The sequence below is a fragment of the Eubalaena glacialis genome, chromosome 7, assembly GCF_028564815.1.
Source record: "Eubalaena glacialis isolate mEubGla1 chromosome 7, mEubGla1.1.hap2.+ XY, whole genome shotgun sequence".
Classification (NCBI taxonomy): domain Eukaryota; kingdom Metazoa; phylum Chordata; class Mammalia; order Artiodactyla; family Balaenidae; genus Eubalaena; species Eubalaena glacialis.
In genome coordinates, this window is record NC_083722.1 from 72,209,342 (window position 1) to 72,223,773 (window position 14,432).

General features: G+C 47.9%; 1 protein-coding gene and 1 long non-coding RNA gene across 7 annotated transcripts in view; one reads left to right on the plus strand and one right to left on the minus strand.

Annotated features, from left to right (window-relative positions):
- Positions 1–4,982, plus strand: part of LOC133095387 (uncharacterized) — a 77,985-nt gene extending 73,003 nt beyond the window's left edge. Inside the window, exons 5-6 of one of the 2 annotated variants that reach the window (XR_009701597.1) lie at positions 2,148–2,235; positions 4,540–4,982. This is a non-coding gene — a long non-coding RNA (uncharacterized LOC133095387). Of the gene's footprint in view, positions 1–2,147; positions 2,236–4,539 lie in introns of those variants that run through there. The other variant, XR_009701596.1, reaches the window with a different exon arrangement.
- The window catches only part of KIF9 (kinesin family member 9), a 55,370-nt gene that overhangs the window by 18,983 nt on the left and 21,955 nt on the right, over positions 1–14,432 (minus strand). For 2 of the 5 annotated variants that reach the window (XM_061196668.1, XM_061196665.1), the window contains exons 6-12: positions 10,013–10,096; positions 9,810–9,902; positions 8,899–9,046; positions 7,923–7,952; positions 7,719–7,783; positions 5,631–5,708; positions 398–466 (exon numbers count right to left, since the gene is read on the minus strand). In XM_061196668.1, the coding sequence (XP_061052651.1) occupies positions 398–466; positions 5,631–5,708; positions 7,719–7,783; positions 7,923–7,952; positions 8,899–9,046; positions 9,810–9,902; positions 10,013–10,096 (567 nt within the window). The remainder of the gene's footprint in view (positions 1–397; positions 467–5,630; positions 5,709–7,718; positions 7,784–7,922; positions 7,953–8,898; positions 9,047–9,809; positions 9,903–10,012; positions 10,097–14,432) is intronic. The other 3 variants (XM_061196669.1, XM_061196667.1, XM_061196666.1) reach the window with 2 other exon arrangements.

The window sequence follows — 14,432 nt, forward strand, 5'->3', positions numbered from 1 at the left end:
TGGTCAGGGGCCACCTCTCCTGACCTTGACCCATCATGCTGTCTGCCCCTGTACCCCTGCCAGGCCTCTGGCCCCTGCCCCTCATCCCCCTGCCTACTGCCTGACCATCTGACACCCCTGTCCACATCTTCTTGTTTGTCCAGTGTCCCTGCCTACCAGACATTCCTGGTCCCCCAGCCCTTCTGCCCCACCCCCGAGTCTCTCTACTCAGCCCCCGACCCATCTGGCCCCCTGTCCACCCAGTCCCTCTGCCCACCCAACCGGCTCTGCTCATCCAGCATCCCTGCCCTGACCCTTTGCCCCCTCCCAACCTAGCCCTTCTGCCCACCTGGTACCCTGACCCTAGTCCCTCTAGCATTCTGGCAACCACGCCCCACCACCACCTCTAGCCCCTTACCAGGCTGTCATGGATGGCTAGTTCCTGCTTGAGCAGTGCGAGCTCCTTCTCCAGGTTCTTGACCATCCGCTGCCAGGGAAACATATTGTGTGTGGTGGTGGGGGGTGAGGGGGAAAGCAGGGAGGACGGTCAGAGAAGCCACCCTGCCTCTTCCATATCAAGCCTATAATTCCCCACCCGTGCCTGGACATCCTGGCTCTTCCAGGTAATCCATGGGGTGTGATCTCAGCATCTGGATGATTCCCTCCCCACTGGTGACTTTTCCCCAACTGGGTGACTTTAGGGTTTGAGGGGGTCTCAGCAGTCCTCTGGCCTCTGCCTCTTACTGCAGAGGAGACTGAGAACAGAGTGAGCACGGGCACCCCTAGGGCCACCTCAAACCCTGACTCCCAGGAGCTCCAGGATACTCCAGTCCAACAGGGTAATGGCCCTCTCAGTGCAGCCCCTGCCTCCAGGATGCATTGACCCTCATCCTTCCCAACCACTACACAAAGCATTACCATTCCCCACTGATAATCAGGTATGCCACCTCCAATTTATTGCTGCTACAAAAAATGCTGCAAAACATCTTTGCACTTACATCTTTGTATACGAAAACACAGTGATCTATGAGCTCTATGTGATCTGCCCCATTACTTCTTTCCTACTCTTTTCCCCCTGCTCACTCCACTCCCACCAAATGGGCACATTCCTGCCTCTGCATTGTCTGTCCCCTCTGCCTGGGACACTCTTCTCCCAGGTATTTCCATGGCTCACCTCCCTCAAGTCTTTGTTCAAAAGCTTCTAAATTAGGCGCACCTCTATCACCTCATGTAAAACTGCAATCCCCTCCCCACCCTCACACCACTCTTTTTTAAAATCTTGCTCTACTTTTCTTTCATAGAACATACCCTAGAGCAGTGTTGTCTAATAGAACTTGCTGTAATGATGAAAATGTTCTGTGTTTGTGCTGCAAGCCACATAAAGCTATTGAACACTTAAAATGTGACTGGTGGGACCAAGGAAGTGAATTTTTAATTTTATTTAATTTTACTGATTTCAGGGGACTTCCCTGCTGGTCCAGTGGTTAAGACTCCGCACTTCCACTGCAGTGGGCACGAGTTCGATCCCTGGTTGGGGAATTAGGATCCCGCATGCTGCGTAGCACAGCCAAAACAAAAAACATTTTTTTACTGATTTCAGGAGCCACATGTGAGTAGTGGCTACTGTATTGGACAGTGAAGCTCTACAACTTACCTATTTTGGTTTTAAGAAAAATTATATATATTTAAGGTGTACAACATGATGTTTTGATATACATGTACACAGTGAAATGATTACTACAGTCAAGCTAATTAACATATCCACTAGTTACCATTTTTTGTGTGTGTGGTATGAGCATCTGAGATCTACTTTCCTAGCAAATTTTCAGTACACAATACACTACTATTAATTATAGTCACCATGCTATACATTAGGTCCCCAGAACTAACTCATCTTAGAACTAAAAATATGTACCCTTTGACCAACATCTCCCCATTTCTCAGCCTGCCCCCACCCACTCCTGGTAATCACTGCTCTACTTTCTGCTTCTATGAATTTGACTTTGTTAGGTTCCACATATAAGTGAGATCATGCAGTATTTTTCTTTCTGTGTCTGGCTTATTTCACTTAGCATAATGTCCTCTAGGTTCATCCATGTTGTCGTAAATAGCAAATCTAGAAATGACTGATTTCTTATGCTTATTATATCTATCTCTCCCACCCCCAGCAGACTGTCAGCTCTTCAAAGACAGAGATTTGTGTTTCTGTTGGTACACTGATACATCACAAGTGCTTCAAAAAGTGCCTGGCACATAGTAAGTACTCCATAAATTTTAGCTGAATGAATAAATGATACATTTGTAGAAGCAGAATTGCTTAGTCATTTTACATTTGATAGATACTGTCCTAGTGTTTTTCATATAAGAAGCACAAGGGACTTCATGCTGAGAACCTTCACTGTGAATAACAGGGCTTCCTTTAGTTGTCAAAAAATGGCCACTGGAGGGAGACCCTGACAGCTGGTTCTCAGGACTGGTGACCAAAGCTGTCACCAGTCTGTAGCAAGGGGTCCTGGTGTCCCGGTGGCTCAGTGGCAAATCAGGGCACAAAGCCTGAACTCAAGACACATGACCAGGTTCCAGGTTCTGACTCTGCCCTTCTGGGCATCCTCAAGATGGTCCTTCAGGTGGACTCCCTGTGAGGTGAACGGGAGAGGACTGGTGGCCAGCCCCTACTCATCTCCATCCCCTCCTCTCAGCTGAGGGATCTCAGCTCTAGAAAATGCGCTACGCCCAGCTAGGCAAAGTCTGGCTGAGCTGCTGGGGACCTCCAGCTGGATGACTCTGTCCAGTGTGGCATGAAGAGCCAGGTTAGACCTATGGGCCAATCAGGTGATGGTGGAAATGAGCCGTCTGCTCCCATGGGTCACCAGCCTCTATGCTGCACCCTGAGAGTATGGAAGCCACTTCTCCTACTGCCTGGCAAGCTTAGTGGCCTCTAACTTGCCCTCTTCTACTGACTGGAAAGAAGCTGCTTGGAAATAGGGCTGAAGCAGAAGACCCCACACAATAGGGTCTGGCAGCGCCTCCTGGCTGACCAACTCCCTCATAAGAAACAGGGGCATTTTCTGGATGGAAAAAAAATGCCTCAGAGACAGCACAGACCCATGTAAGTTCCTTGATGGTTAGGTGTTTCCATCATAAACGTAATGAGGATAATTCAGAGAGTTCTGCTTAAGTCCATGCCAGATTGTGAGCAGCTATCAGCCTAAGAAGTTTCCCTATTTTGACCCCACGGCAGCGTGCAGGTGTGCTTCCTCTTGGCAGAGTAGGGTACCCCAAGTCTCTCTGCTGTCTGTTTATGCCTGTGGCTCACAACCCTTACACCACCTCACAGAATCACAGAATGACATAGTGGGAGGGTTGCTGGAAGTCATCAGTCCAACCTCCTAGTTCACAGATGAGTATCCTGAGGCTCAGAGCCTGAGCAACTCACCACAGAGAGCTGGTAGCAGAGGTGGATCAGGAACTCAATCTCCCACCTTCCAGCCAGCCCCACCAACCAAGGAAACTCTACAGAAGCTATTCCACCCCCTTGAAAACAGGTATCAGTACTGAAAATGGTGCTGGAAACAACCTGGGAATACAGGCTACAGTCTAGGAAAGGCAACAACCAAAATAATTTTCCAGGTCTCTCTCGAGAACTCATACATATAAAGGAAAATGCTTATCATAAAGATTATAAACACATTTGCATTTGGTGACATGGCAACTTGGCTGTCCAGGAACAACAGTGCAGATTTCAGAACAGGAATTACATTAAAATGAAAGTCCTCACTGCCAGGTGCAACGCCCACTCAGCCAGGTTCACAGGTGGTAATGTGGTAGTCCTAAGCTAAGAGAGCACCAAATAAGAAAAATAAATAAGAAAAGCTCCAAGCTACAGAAAAGCATAGAAAATAATGCCATGAAACCTTGGGAAGACCTCTCTAAAATCTGACTTTAACAGCATGCCACCATATTGGCTTCAGGTGTTTTTGTTTTTGTTTTTTTAAGAAATAAAACATTTCAGATAAATGTGAAGCCCCTGGCTACCCCACTCCAAATCCATTCCCCACCCTGACATCCAGAAGGAGCCTCTGCTCAGTTTGGTCTTTTCACTCCCATACATTTTTTCTTTGTACACACATCTATCCACTAATGATGATCAGCATTGCTTTGTATGTTCTTATACTTGGTATAAACGAGAGATGCCACCATTCAATCCCCAAGTTGTTTTCTCACTAGAGATTATCCATGCTCACAGCTCTAGCTCTGGCTCCCTCCCTCTGCAACCTACTTAGCTACTCTTCTGTTAAAGGCTATTAATCATGTTCCTAACTTTTCACCATTACAACAAGCAGTGCAGCACCATCTTCTATAAGTCTCTTTATGTGCATATGTGAGAATGCTGCTAGACTATATACCTAGAAGTGATACTGCTGGTCTGCAGAAGTGACTAGAGTGCTAGCTAACATTTCCTGAGCATTTACTCCATGACAGCACTGTGCTAAAAGATTCCTACCCATTATCTTGTTCTTCACATCTCTTTGAGAGTGAACTCTGTTACTCCTGCCTTAGAAAGAATAAGTATCTCGCTGAGGTTATACAGCTGACGAAGGAAAGAGCAGGCTGCTGAACCAGGATAGCCCCACGCAGGGGCCAGCGCTCTTAACTACTGTGCCCGTCATTCTCCAAGTGTGGTCCAGAACAGCAGCAGCAGCAGCACTGGGGACACTCATGAGAAATTTGAATCCTCAGCCTCCACCCCAGACCGATGGATTCAGGAACTCTGGGAACGGGTGCAGTGACCTGTGGTTCAATGAGCCCGCAGGGTGATTCTGATACCCACTTAAGTTTGAGAACCACTGCTCTAAGCTCTACCTCCTCCTCAACCTCCAAACCATGGGTTAGATCCACAGAGCCCCCGGACTGTTATTTTCCTTCAGGATTTAGAATCTGAAAAGTTTAGCTGGTTTGTCATGGGTTTAGGGCATGTATATGCTCCTGTCTCCAGTAACTACGATTGCATAAGCATCTTAAAGGAAAACCAAATTATTGGTAAATGTGTTTTTACTTTACTAGATGTTGCCAAAATGCTCTCCAAAGTGGTTGTCAATTACACTTTGACAAGAAATAAATAAGCATTGCTGTTTCTGCACATACTCACCATTGTTTCTACATTGTCAGAAAATTTCTAATTTTTGCTAGTCTGAGGGTGGAATTCCACTAAGGTTTTAACTTGCATTTCCCTGGCTAATGGTGATGCTGATCATTCTTCTGATTGGTCAGCTGTTTGCTGAGAGGGATCGCTCAGGCTGGGAAGAAAGAGTTTCTGTAGTGACCTAACCAGATGAGTCTGAGAGATGCTCCACACTGATTTAGTTCAGAAACAATTAGCTCTAAGGACTCTCATGCAGAAGCCCAGGGCACTCAGAGGCCTTGAAGCCCCACATAGGAATTGGGTGGGGGCCTGACCTAGCCCTTTCACCTTTGTGGCAGCCCCCAAGGGACTCTAAACACTGGCCTATCCCAGAGCAGAAAGGGACTGACCCAGGATCACATGGGTATCTTTGGTCAAGGCAGGAAGGGAAGCCAGGCTCTTGTGACCCAGGCAGCAAACCCATACACCTTCCCCACAGCGAGATACCTGCCTACAAGCCCCTTAGTACCTCAGCGTCATACTTTTCATTGATGGCAGGCTCAGTGGTGACCAGCTTCATCCTGCTGGCAAACCGCAGTGAAGACAGCTGAAAAACAGATCAGACAGACCTCTAGGTTCTTGGTCAATTACTTGTGAGTAGAGATATTTGCAAAACAGGTTAAAGGATTCCACTAAAAAACAAGTCTCCTTGCAGAGAGGAATGCTCCATGGGCCCATGGAGTGACGTCTGGGGGTCCTGCCCGAGTCCCTCTGGGGGCACAGCCAGCCAGGGGTAATTATGGCTGGGGGCCCATGGGGTGGCCACAGAAGCGGGCACTTGGGAAACAACCCCACTGCGCTGATGTTCCATGAGGAGTGGAGGGCTGCTCCCTGGCAGTGAGGAGCAGCCAGTGAGCCCTGACATCCCGGCCTCATACTGTGCTGGGCTGACTCGGAGCCCTGAAACAGGGAAGCCGACTTGGAGGGGGGATGGGTAACCCAGAAGTAGCCTGAGGAAGGCCTGAAAGGGCTCTTCCATTGCACAGTCTTGCCTAGTGGTTAAGAGCTCAGCCACCAACCAACTGACTGCACAACCTCAGACAGGTCTTGTAACTTCTCTGTAAAGTTGGGAAGACCTGCCTCACAGGGTCACTGGCAGACTTAGTGCTGAGGTATGTAATGTGCTCTGGACAGAACTGGCCCACAGAGAGCCCTCAGGAAGAGACCCCTGTCATTTTAGTGGGAGTTGCTTCTGTGTGAGGGTGAAATCAGACTCTCCTGCTGCAAGCACAGCAGCAAGTGTGGCCACGACTCCCTCATACACACATGCGTGGTCACTGCATAAAGCAACACAAATCATGACAGGAACAGTTTTAAAGTATTAAAGCATTTGGAGAAGAGAATCATGAGCTTCCACACCCCCAATATGCCTTTGTCCCAACCCCCGATACTCTTCCAGCAGCTCCTTAGGGCTCCTATGGGCTCAGTCCTAATCAGAGATCCCAGGTGGTGTGGGCACAAGCCTCGGAGGACAGCAGGTACCAGGAAAGCTGCTTCCTGTGTGACCATCTCAGGGGTGGGGATAAGGGGAGAAAGGGTCTTCCACGGTCTTGGAGGATGTATTTCTTAACCAGGCAGCCAGGAGGCCCAATATTCATATGACTCCTCTTGGGGTTCACTCATGCTTTGTTATGCTGTGAGACCAGTAGGTGCCTGAAGGCTTCCTCTGGGGATGCTGTCTGCACGTCAGCTGGAGCTCCCCTCTCTGGCCTCCCAAGTCCCAGGGCACTGGGTATGTGGCAGGAGAACTCCCCCTGGAAGCTGGGATGGTCCCTAATGCACCAAGCTGGGAGGCCCTGCAGGAGCATCTTGCCCTGCAATGTCCCTGGAAATGACCTGTTTCACCTAGTGGATTCTCCAGATGACTGAAGCTTGCCCCAAACATCCACATTTGAGCAAAATGTCTAGGGAGGGATTTCCAAACCTATCTTATTTAGGATGGGTAGGGAGGAGAGGCGGGGAGCCCCAGCCTGGGTGCCTAGCTATGTGGACTCACCTGTGTCACTGGCTCACTTCGTATTTCTGCCTCTGGTTCTCATAAGCTTCTCACCTCCCCGGGTCACCTGTTTCCTGCTGCTGGATTAATCTCCCCGAGTCACAACTCTGGCCACAGCCCTCTCCTACTAAAACCCTGTGACAGCCCCAGCCGCCTGGAGCAGAATAGCCAAGGCCTCAGCATGGCCGCCAGGGCCTATCCAGCCGCTGTACCTTCTTCTTCTTCCTCTCCTTCCTGAGATCCTCGCTGCAGTGGCCAAATACTCCTGGCATGGGCCAGAAAACACAGTCCTTGCCCCACAAAGCTGGCTCTCAGCCTTCTCTCCTCACATAGGCCCCCACACTGAGCTTGCTACCTGCCTTGCCTCTTCCTTGACATGGCTTCTGCCCCTTGGTACTTGGTATTTGGATCCTGGCTGGGCCCCCTTCAGCAATTTTGGCTCAGACTCATCCCTGGATCCCTCCACCCTTGACCATGTCTATAGCTACTGTGTCAGTTTACCCAGCCCTGGCATGCATGAGGAGGGATTCCATCCCGGTTGCATTGGCTGTCTTTACATACCGTCTCTTCTAACTGGGCGGCTTCTCCATAGATGTTTGTCACAAGGACCATATTGCAATTTCCCCCTGCAGAAAGCAGGACACAGAAGGGTCATGAACCATGTGTGTTTTCTGCCAAGAGATTCCTTTGAGGCTGGTGGGCGGTGGAGGCGGAAGGGCTCGGAACATTTGTGTCCCTTCAAAATTCATATGTTGAAGTCCTAACCCTCAGTGTGATGGTATATGGAGGTGGCGCCTGCAGGAAGTAATTAAGTTTACATGAGGTCATGAGGGTGGAGCCCCATGATGGGATTAGTGCCCTTGTAAGAAAAGAAAGAGACCAGAGCTCTGTCTCCCTTTCTGATTTCTCTCTTTTCTTTTCTTTTCTTTTCTTTCTCTCTCTCTCTTTGCCATGTGAAGACACAACGAGAAAGTGGCCATCTATATGCCAGGAAGAGAGTTTTCACCAGGAGCCATTCCTGCCAGATCTTGATCTGGGACTTCCAGGTTCCAGGACTGTGAGAAATAGGTGTCTGTTGTTTAAGCCACCCAGTCCGTGATATTTTGTTCTAGCAGCCTGAGCTGACTGAGACAGGGTCAGAGAGGACACACGCAAGCATGCATGAGGCTGGGAGGCAAGGGGAAGAAGAAGAGAAGCAGGAGAGGCTGTCAAATGTACCTAAAAGAGGAGCTGGGGGAAAAGCAGAGGAGAGAAGGCCTGGGGTAGGGCAGAGGCCTCTAGGCCAGGGCTTTGCTTATGGGGGGGGTTGGGGGGAGCACTCAGTTAATAATCACACACCAACCACCGTGCCATTGGGCCCAATGCGAAAGCCTGGGAACACAAGGATGACAAGATACAGCCCCAGCTCCTCAGTCAGGGAAGGGAAGACATCACAGGAGAAGCCCTCCACCTTGGTCTTCAAGGTGATGAAGGATTCTGCCAGCTGGTTCAGGGATGAGGGGAAATGAGAAGGTACTTCCAGTAGAGGCAAAAGCTTAAGCAAAGGTTCTGAGGAGTGAAGAGAATGGCATGGGGGACATGAGAGGGCACTGTGCTTGATTCTGCCTTTCCAGGTGTGCCTGAGGTCACTGTGAAAAGGCTGCAGGTAAGTCCATGCCACCAGGAGGGAGCAATTCCATTATCACCAGTAACAGACATGCCAGGCCTGTCCATCCCCGCTGTGCACCAACCACACCCTCACCTAAGGAATCCTTCAGGGCGTGGGTGAGCTTGCACTGCCGGAAGGGGATGTGGTCTCGCTTCTGGTCCCCGAGGGCAATGATGGCCTGCTCCAGGAATGACAGCGACTTGTTGATGTAGGTGGCTTCCTTCAGGACTCGGCCCTCAGACTACAAACCAAAGGTCAGTTCCTCATCAGACCAAGTGGAGAGGCTGCCCCACAAAGAACACTGCAGGTCTGTGGCCAGGCCAGAGCCTCCTTCCCAGAACCAGGTCTTCTCTCCCTGTCATGGGATTGTATTGTATCCACCTTGGGCTAATGGGAACACTCACAGGAACACTCGTGCGAATATTCTTATGAATGAATGCTCATGTGAATATGAATACTTATGTGAATATATGAATACTCCCTTAAGAGTCACACTATTATGAATACACGTGGGAATATTTGTGCAGATACTTGAGCAAATAATCCTGGGAATATACATTCATTCAATACACAAATACAAACATTCATACGAATGCACATAGGAATGCTCATCTGAATGCTCTTGTGAATACTTACGTTAATACGCTCACATGAATATTTATGTGAGATGAAAAATTAATGCAAATATTCATTGTGTGAACACTCACACTGATACATAGAGAAACGCTAATACGAGCATGGAGCATTGACTGAGCACTGACTGAGTGCCAGGCACTTTGCTAAGAATTTAGGAGCCATCATCTCATTTAATGTTTACAAAAATCCTGCCAGGTAGGAACTGCCTCTCTGTTTCACCTCTGCTAGTTCTGTCCCTCCAGCTCCACTGCGCCTAGCTCGGGATGGTGCTCACGAATGCCCAATGAGGGACGGCCCAGGTGCACAGAAACTAAGCCGGAAACAGAGCTGTGGCTTCTTGAGGAAGAATCTCCTGCTCCCCCACTTACCCCAGACTTCCCCAGCCTCTCCGAGCCTGCTAGATCCACCAAGTTAATTTTGGAAGCGATGTACTTTTCGTCTGATAAGGTCCGCGAATGGGCCTATGAAACACCCAAAAAGAGGTTAAACTGTCACAGGGAGAAGGTTCTTACTGAGCAGGCCCCATGGGAATCGACCGCCCCTCTCGGCTCTTCAAAGAGCTTGCACTTACCTCCACATAGATTGTGAAAATGCAGTGTGACCTAGATGAGTTCTTGTTCATTGTGTGGGAGGCTATAATCCTGTTGGTCTCTCCCTGAAGAAGACAGAAAACACAGACAACGTTTTGAAATATTAAAATAACATGGCATTTGGATCATTTTTCAATTATGCAGAAATGATATTTATATCACTGCTATCAGCCAGGCCTTCCAGGGAAATCTCATTTATAAACTAGTAGAATAGAAGACAAATTGGAGTCCAGACCTATACTTTCACTCACTGTTAGAGATGTGTGAATTTGTGTAATAGTTTTCTTTCTTTCTTTTTTTTTTTGGCCACACCATGCAGCTTGTGGGATCTTAGTTCCCCGACCAGGGACTGAACCCGCGCCCTCGTGACTGAAAGCGCCAAGTCCTCACCACTGGACCGCCAGGGAATTCCCTGTATAATAGCTTTCTGAAAAGCAAAGCAGCAGTAAGAATTAAGAGGCTTAAAAATGTTCATGAATATTGAATCATAACCAACCTACATATCCAACAACTAGGGAATGGTCTAGCTGTACAATGGAATGTTATGCAGCCAGGAGAATGCTGACAAATAGTTTGTTGTTGTTGTTGTTTTATAAATTTATTTATTTATTTATTTTCGGCTGTGTTGGGTCTTCGTTGCTGCACGCGGGCTTTCTCTAGTTGCGGCAAGCGGGGGCTACTCTTTGTTGCAGCGCGTGGGCTTCTCATTGCAGTGGCTTCTCTTGTTGCGGAGCACGGGCTCTAGGTGCACGGGCTTCAGTAGTTGTGGCTCACGGGCTCAGTAGTTGTGGCTCACAGGCTCTAGAGTGCAGGCTCAGTAGTGTGGCACATGGGCTTAGTTGCTCCACGGCATGTGGGATCTTCCGGGACCAGGGCTCGAACCCGTGTCCCCTGCATTGGCAGGCGGATTCTTAACCACTGAGCCACCTGGGAAGTCCCGACAAATAGTTTTTAATAACAGAAAAATGCAGAATCCAAAATCATAGCAAACTGACTTCCACAGCACAATAAAAGGACTATACACCACAACCACATCCTTGCATACCCCGGGATGCAAGGATGGTTTGACATACACAAATCAATCAATGTAATACACTTCATTAACAAAATGAAGGACAAAATCATATGATGGTACAATCTAAGGAATGCAAAAGCATTCATAGAAGAAAGAATAAACAGATGGTGCTACCAAGATGTTAATAATGGTCACTTCTGGGTTGGAGTTTATAGGTGAATTTTTTATATATACAGGCTTGTGCTTTCATATTTTTTTTTTACAGTGAACATGTATTACTTTTAAAAGTTAGGAAAAGTCAATAATTTGTTTCTTTAAAGGGACAGCAGGCCCTTGCCTCTAATTTATAGGATTGGGCACTATGACCAGAATACACTTAAAAGGAAATGTGGTGGAAATGGCCGTTCTTAGAGAAAGAGATCCTTGCAGGAGGGACTCCGTCTCCTTAAAGGCCCCTGAGAGGTGCTATGAACAAGCCTCAAATCAGTGATGCCACGTTCCCCTGGGGAGAGTGGAGCACCCGAAGAGGAGGGGAGGCCCTGGGCTGTGGAGGAGGCCTGGCTGGCCTCCAGGCTATACCCTCATTGCCTCATACTGTCCACCTGTCCTGCAAATTCAGAGACATTCACCAAGAGTACAAGGGGTCACTTCACCTTTATCTTTCAGTCCCCTCTTTCTGAAGTGCCCTCTTTGCTTGTCTTTCTGCCTTCTAATTAAGCAACCTCTGAAGGCCAGAGAAGTGTCCTTTCCTCCATGAAGAGTCCTTTGCTGACTGCCCTCCCCCTAACCACATCCATCCAGGTGTCTGTCACTCCTGGAGCACAGTTCAGATTGTGCCCTGGTTGTCACGGGTTTCTTCCTCGTCCTTCTCCACCCCACGGCGAGCCTCTTTAGGCCTCACATTTATCCTTCCACCATCATTGCCTAGCAAGGACATGGCCCTTGAGGAACTACTGCTGCAAACAAAATGCCTGGTTCAATTCTAAATATGAGTGCTGAGGCAGTGCCAATCATGCTTCTGAACAGCATCCACTGAGCACTTATTGTGTGCAAGGCTCTGTAGTCAGTGCTCCAAATGCATCATCCCATCTGGTGCCTCTGCTATGGGAAACAATGCGGAGGCTCTTCAAAAAAAATTTTTTTTAATTTATTTTATTTATTTTTGGATGCGTTGGGTCTTCGTTGCTGCGCGCGGGCTTTCTCTAGTTGTGGTGAGTGGGGGCTACTCTTCGTTGCGGTTCACGGACTTCTCATTGCGGTGGCTTCTCTTGTTGCGGAACATGGGCCCTAGGGCACGTGGGCTTCAGTAGTTGTGGCTCGCAGGCTCTATAGCGCAGGCTCAGTAGTTGTGGCGCACGGGCTTAGTTGCTCCGTGGCATGTGGGATCTTCCCGGACCAGGGATCAAACCCGTGTCCCCTGCATTGGCAGGCGGATTCTTAACCACTGCGCCACCAGGGAAGCCCTCTTCAAAAATTTTAAAATAGAACTACCATATGATTCACCAATTCCACTTCAGAGTATTTATAAAATAAATCACGGGGATGTAATGTACAGCATGGTGACTATTAATAATACTGTATTGCATATTTGAAAGTTTGAAAGTTGCAAAGAGAGTAGATCTTAGAAGTTCTCAGCACACAGAAAAAATGTGTAACTATATATGGTGACGGATGTTAACCAGAGTTATTATGGTGATCATTTTGCAATATATACAAATATTGAATTATTATGTTGTACACCTGAAACTAATATAATGTTACAAGCCAATTATACCTCAATTTTAAAAAATGCCTGATCCCATCTGATTCTCATAACAATGTTTGGGGGTAGGTTTAAAAACAGTGTCTCCACTTTTATAGATTAGCAAACTGCAGCTTGAAGAGATTAATGATTTGCTCGACATTAAGGCTTCATAGATTGAAAGAAACCTGAATTTGAGCCCAAGTCCCCAATTCTAAGTTCTACACCTTTTGCATTGTATCACAGCCCAGAACATCAAGGGGGCCTTCCAGGAATACAATGGACTAAATATTCAGAAAACTTCCTACTGCAAAACACTTAAAGATGATAGAGAGAATATTTAAAAATTCCTTTTGAATGCATGGCTGAGACTGCAAGAAAGTAAGGCCAGGACCCAGGGCCAGACACAAAGCAGGAGCAGGAATCCAGGAACTGCAAGCTAGAACCAATGCTTTTATTGCCCTGAGGGCACCTGCAGACGCGGGGGGCGGGGGGGGTGCTGTATGATAGCCCTTGCTGGATTTCTTGGTGATTCTCTGAGCAATGAAATTGACATGTTATAAAGATAGAGAATATCTCCTTTTGCTCCCAAAGCCATTTGCTCTTCACATTCTGAGGGTGGTAGACCTAGAGCCACTTGTATCCTCCCTTACCTCCCTCCACTCCCATCCCCCCACCCAAGCCATCTGTTACATTCAAAGGGTGATAAGATCTTTCTCCTTCAGAACCAAAAGCTTAACTTCCAGGTAGAGACCTTGCCCTCCTTCCCTAAGAGAGGATTTACTTACATTTCAAAATAAAAGCACATGCTCTCTTTCATTCTCCCTCTCTGTCTCTAGCTGCACCACCCCCCACCTCCGCCCCACCCCGCGCTGCGCTGCAATCTCTCTCTATCCTAACAGAGGGGGAAAGGAGTGAATGTACCAGCTCCTATATAAGCTCTGAGATTCGTAACTTTGGAATTCCTCTCCAATAGTACAGACACCCTCTCCCCTCTGTAGGGCTTCCCTGGTGGTGCAGTGGTTGAGAATCCGCCTGCCAAGGTAGGGCACACGGGTTCGAGCCCTGGTCCGGGAAGGTCCCACATGCCGCGGAGCAACTAAGCCTGTGCGCCACAACTACTGAGCCTGCACTCTACAGCCCGCGAGTCACAACTACTGAGCCCACGTGCCACAACTACTGAAGCCTGCGCGCCTACAGCCCATGCTCCATAACAAGAGAAGCCACCGCAATGAGAAGCCCGCGCACCACAACGAAAAGTAGCCCCCGCTCGCTGCAACTAGAGAAAGCCCGTGCGCAGCAACGAAGACCCAACGCAGCCAAAAATAAATAAATAAAATAAATAAAAATGTTTTTTAAAAGATCTGATTTAAAGAGACCGTGGATTGGTAATGTTTCCTAGGCTCCTGAAAGAAAAAACTATTCTCTAAAGTAATATAGTCTCAACCCAAGCCTCAGAAAAGACCCACTGATAAAGGGCCAAGGGAGTAGAGCTTATACTCAAATTACAAAATATACTTGTTCTGATAAGGTAACATTTTATTTTGATTCATAGAACGTTTGGAAGAAATATACAGGGAGGTCCTCTCTACCTTCTACTCAGCCTCTCCCTATGATTAACATCTTATAAAACGGTAGTACAGGG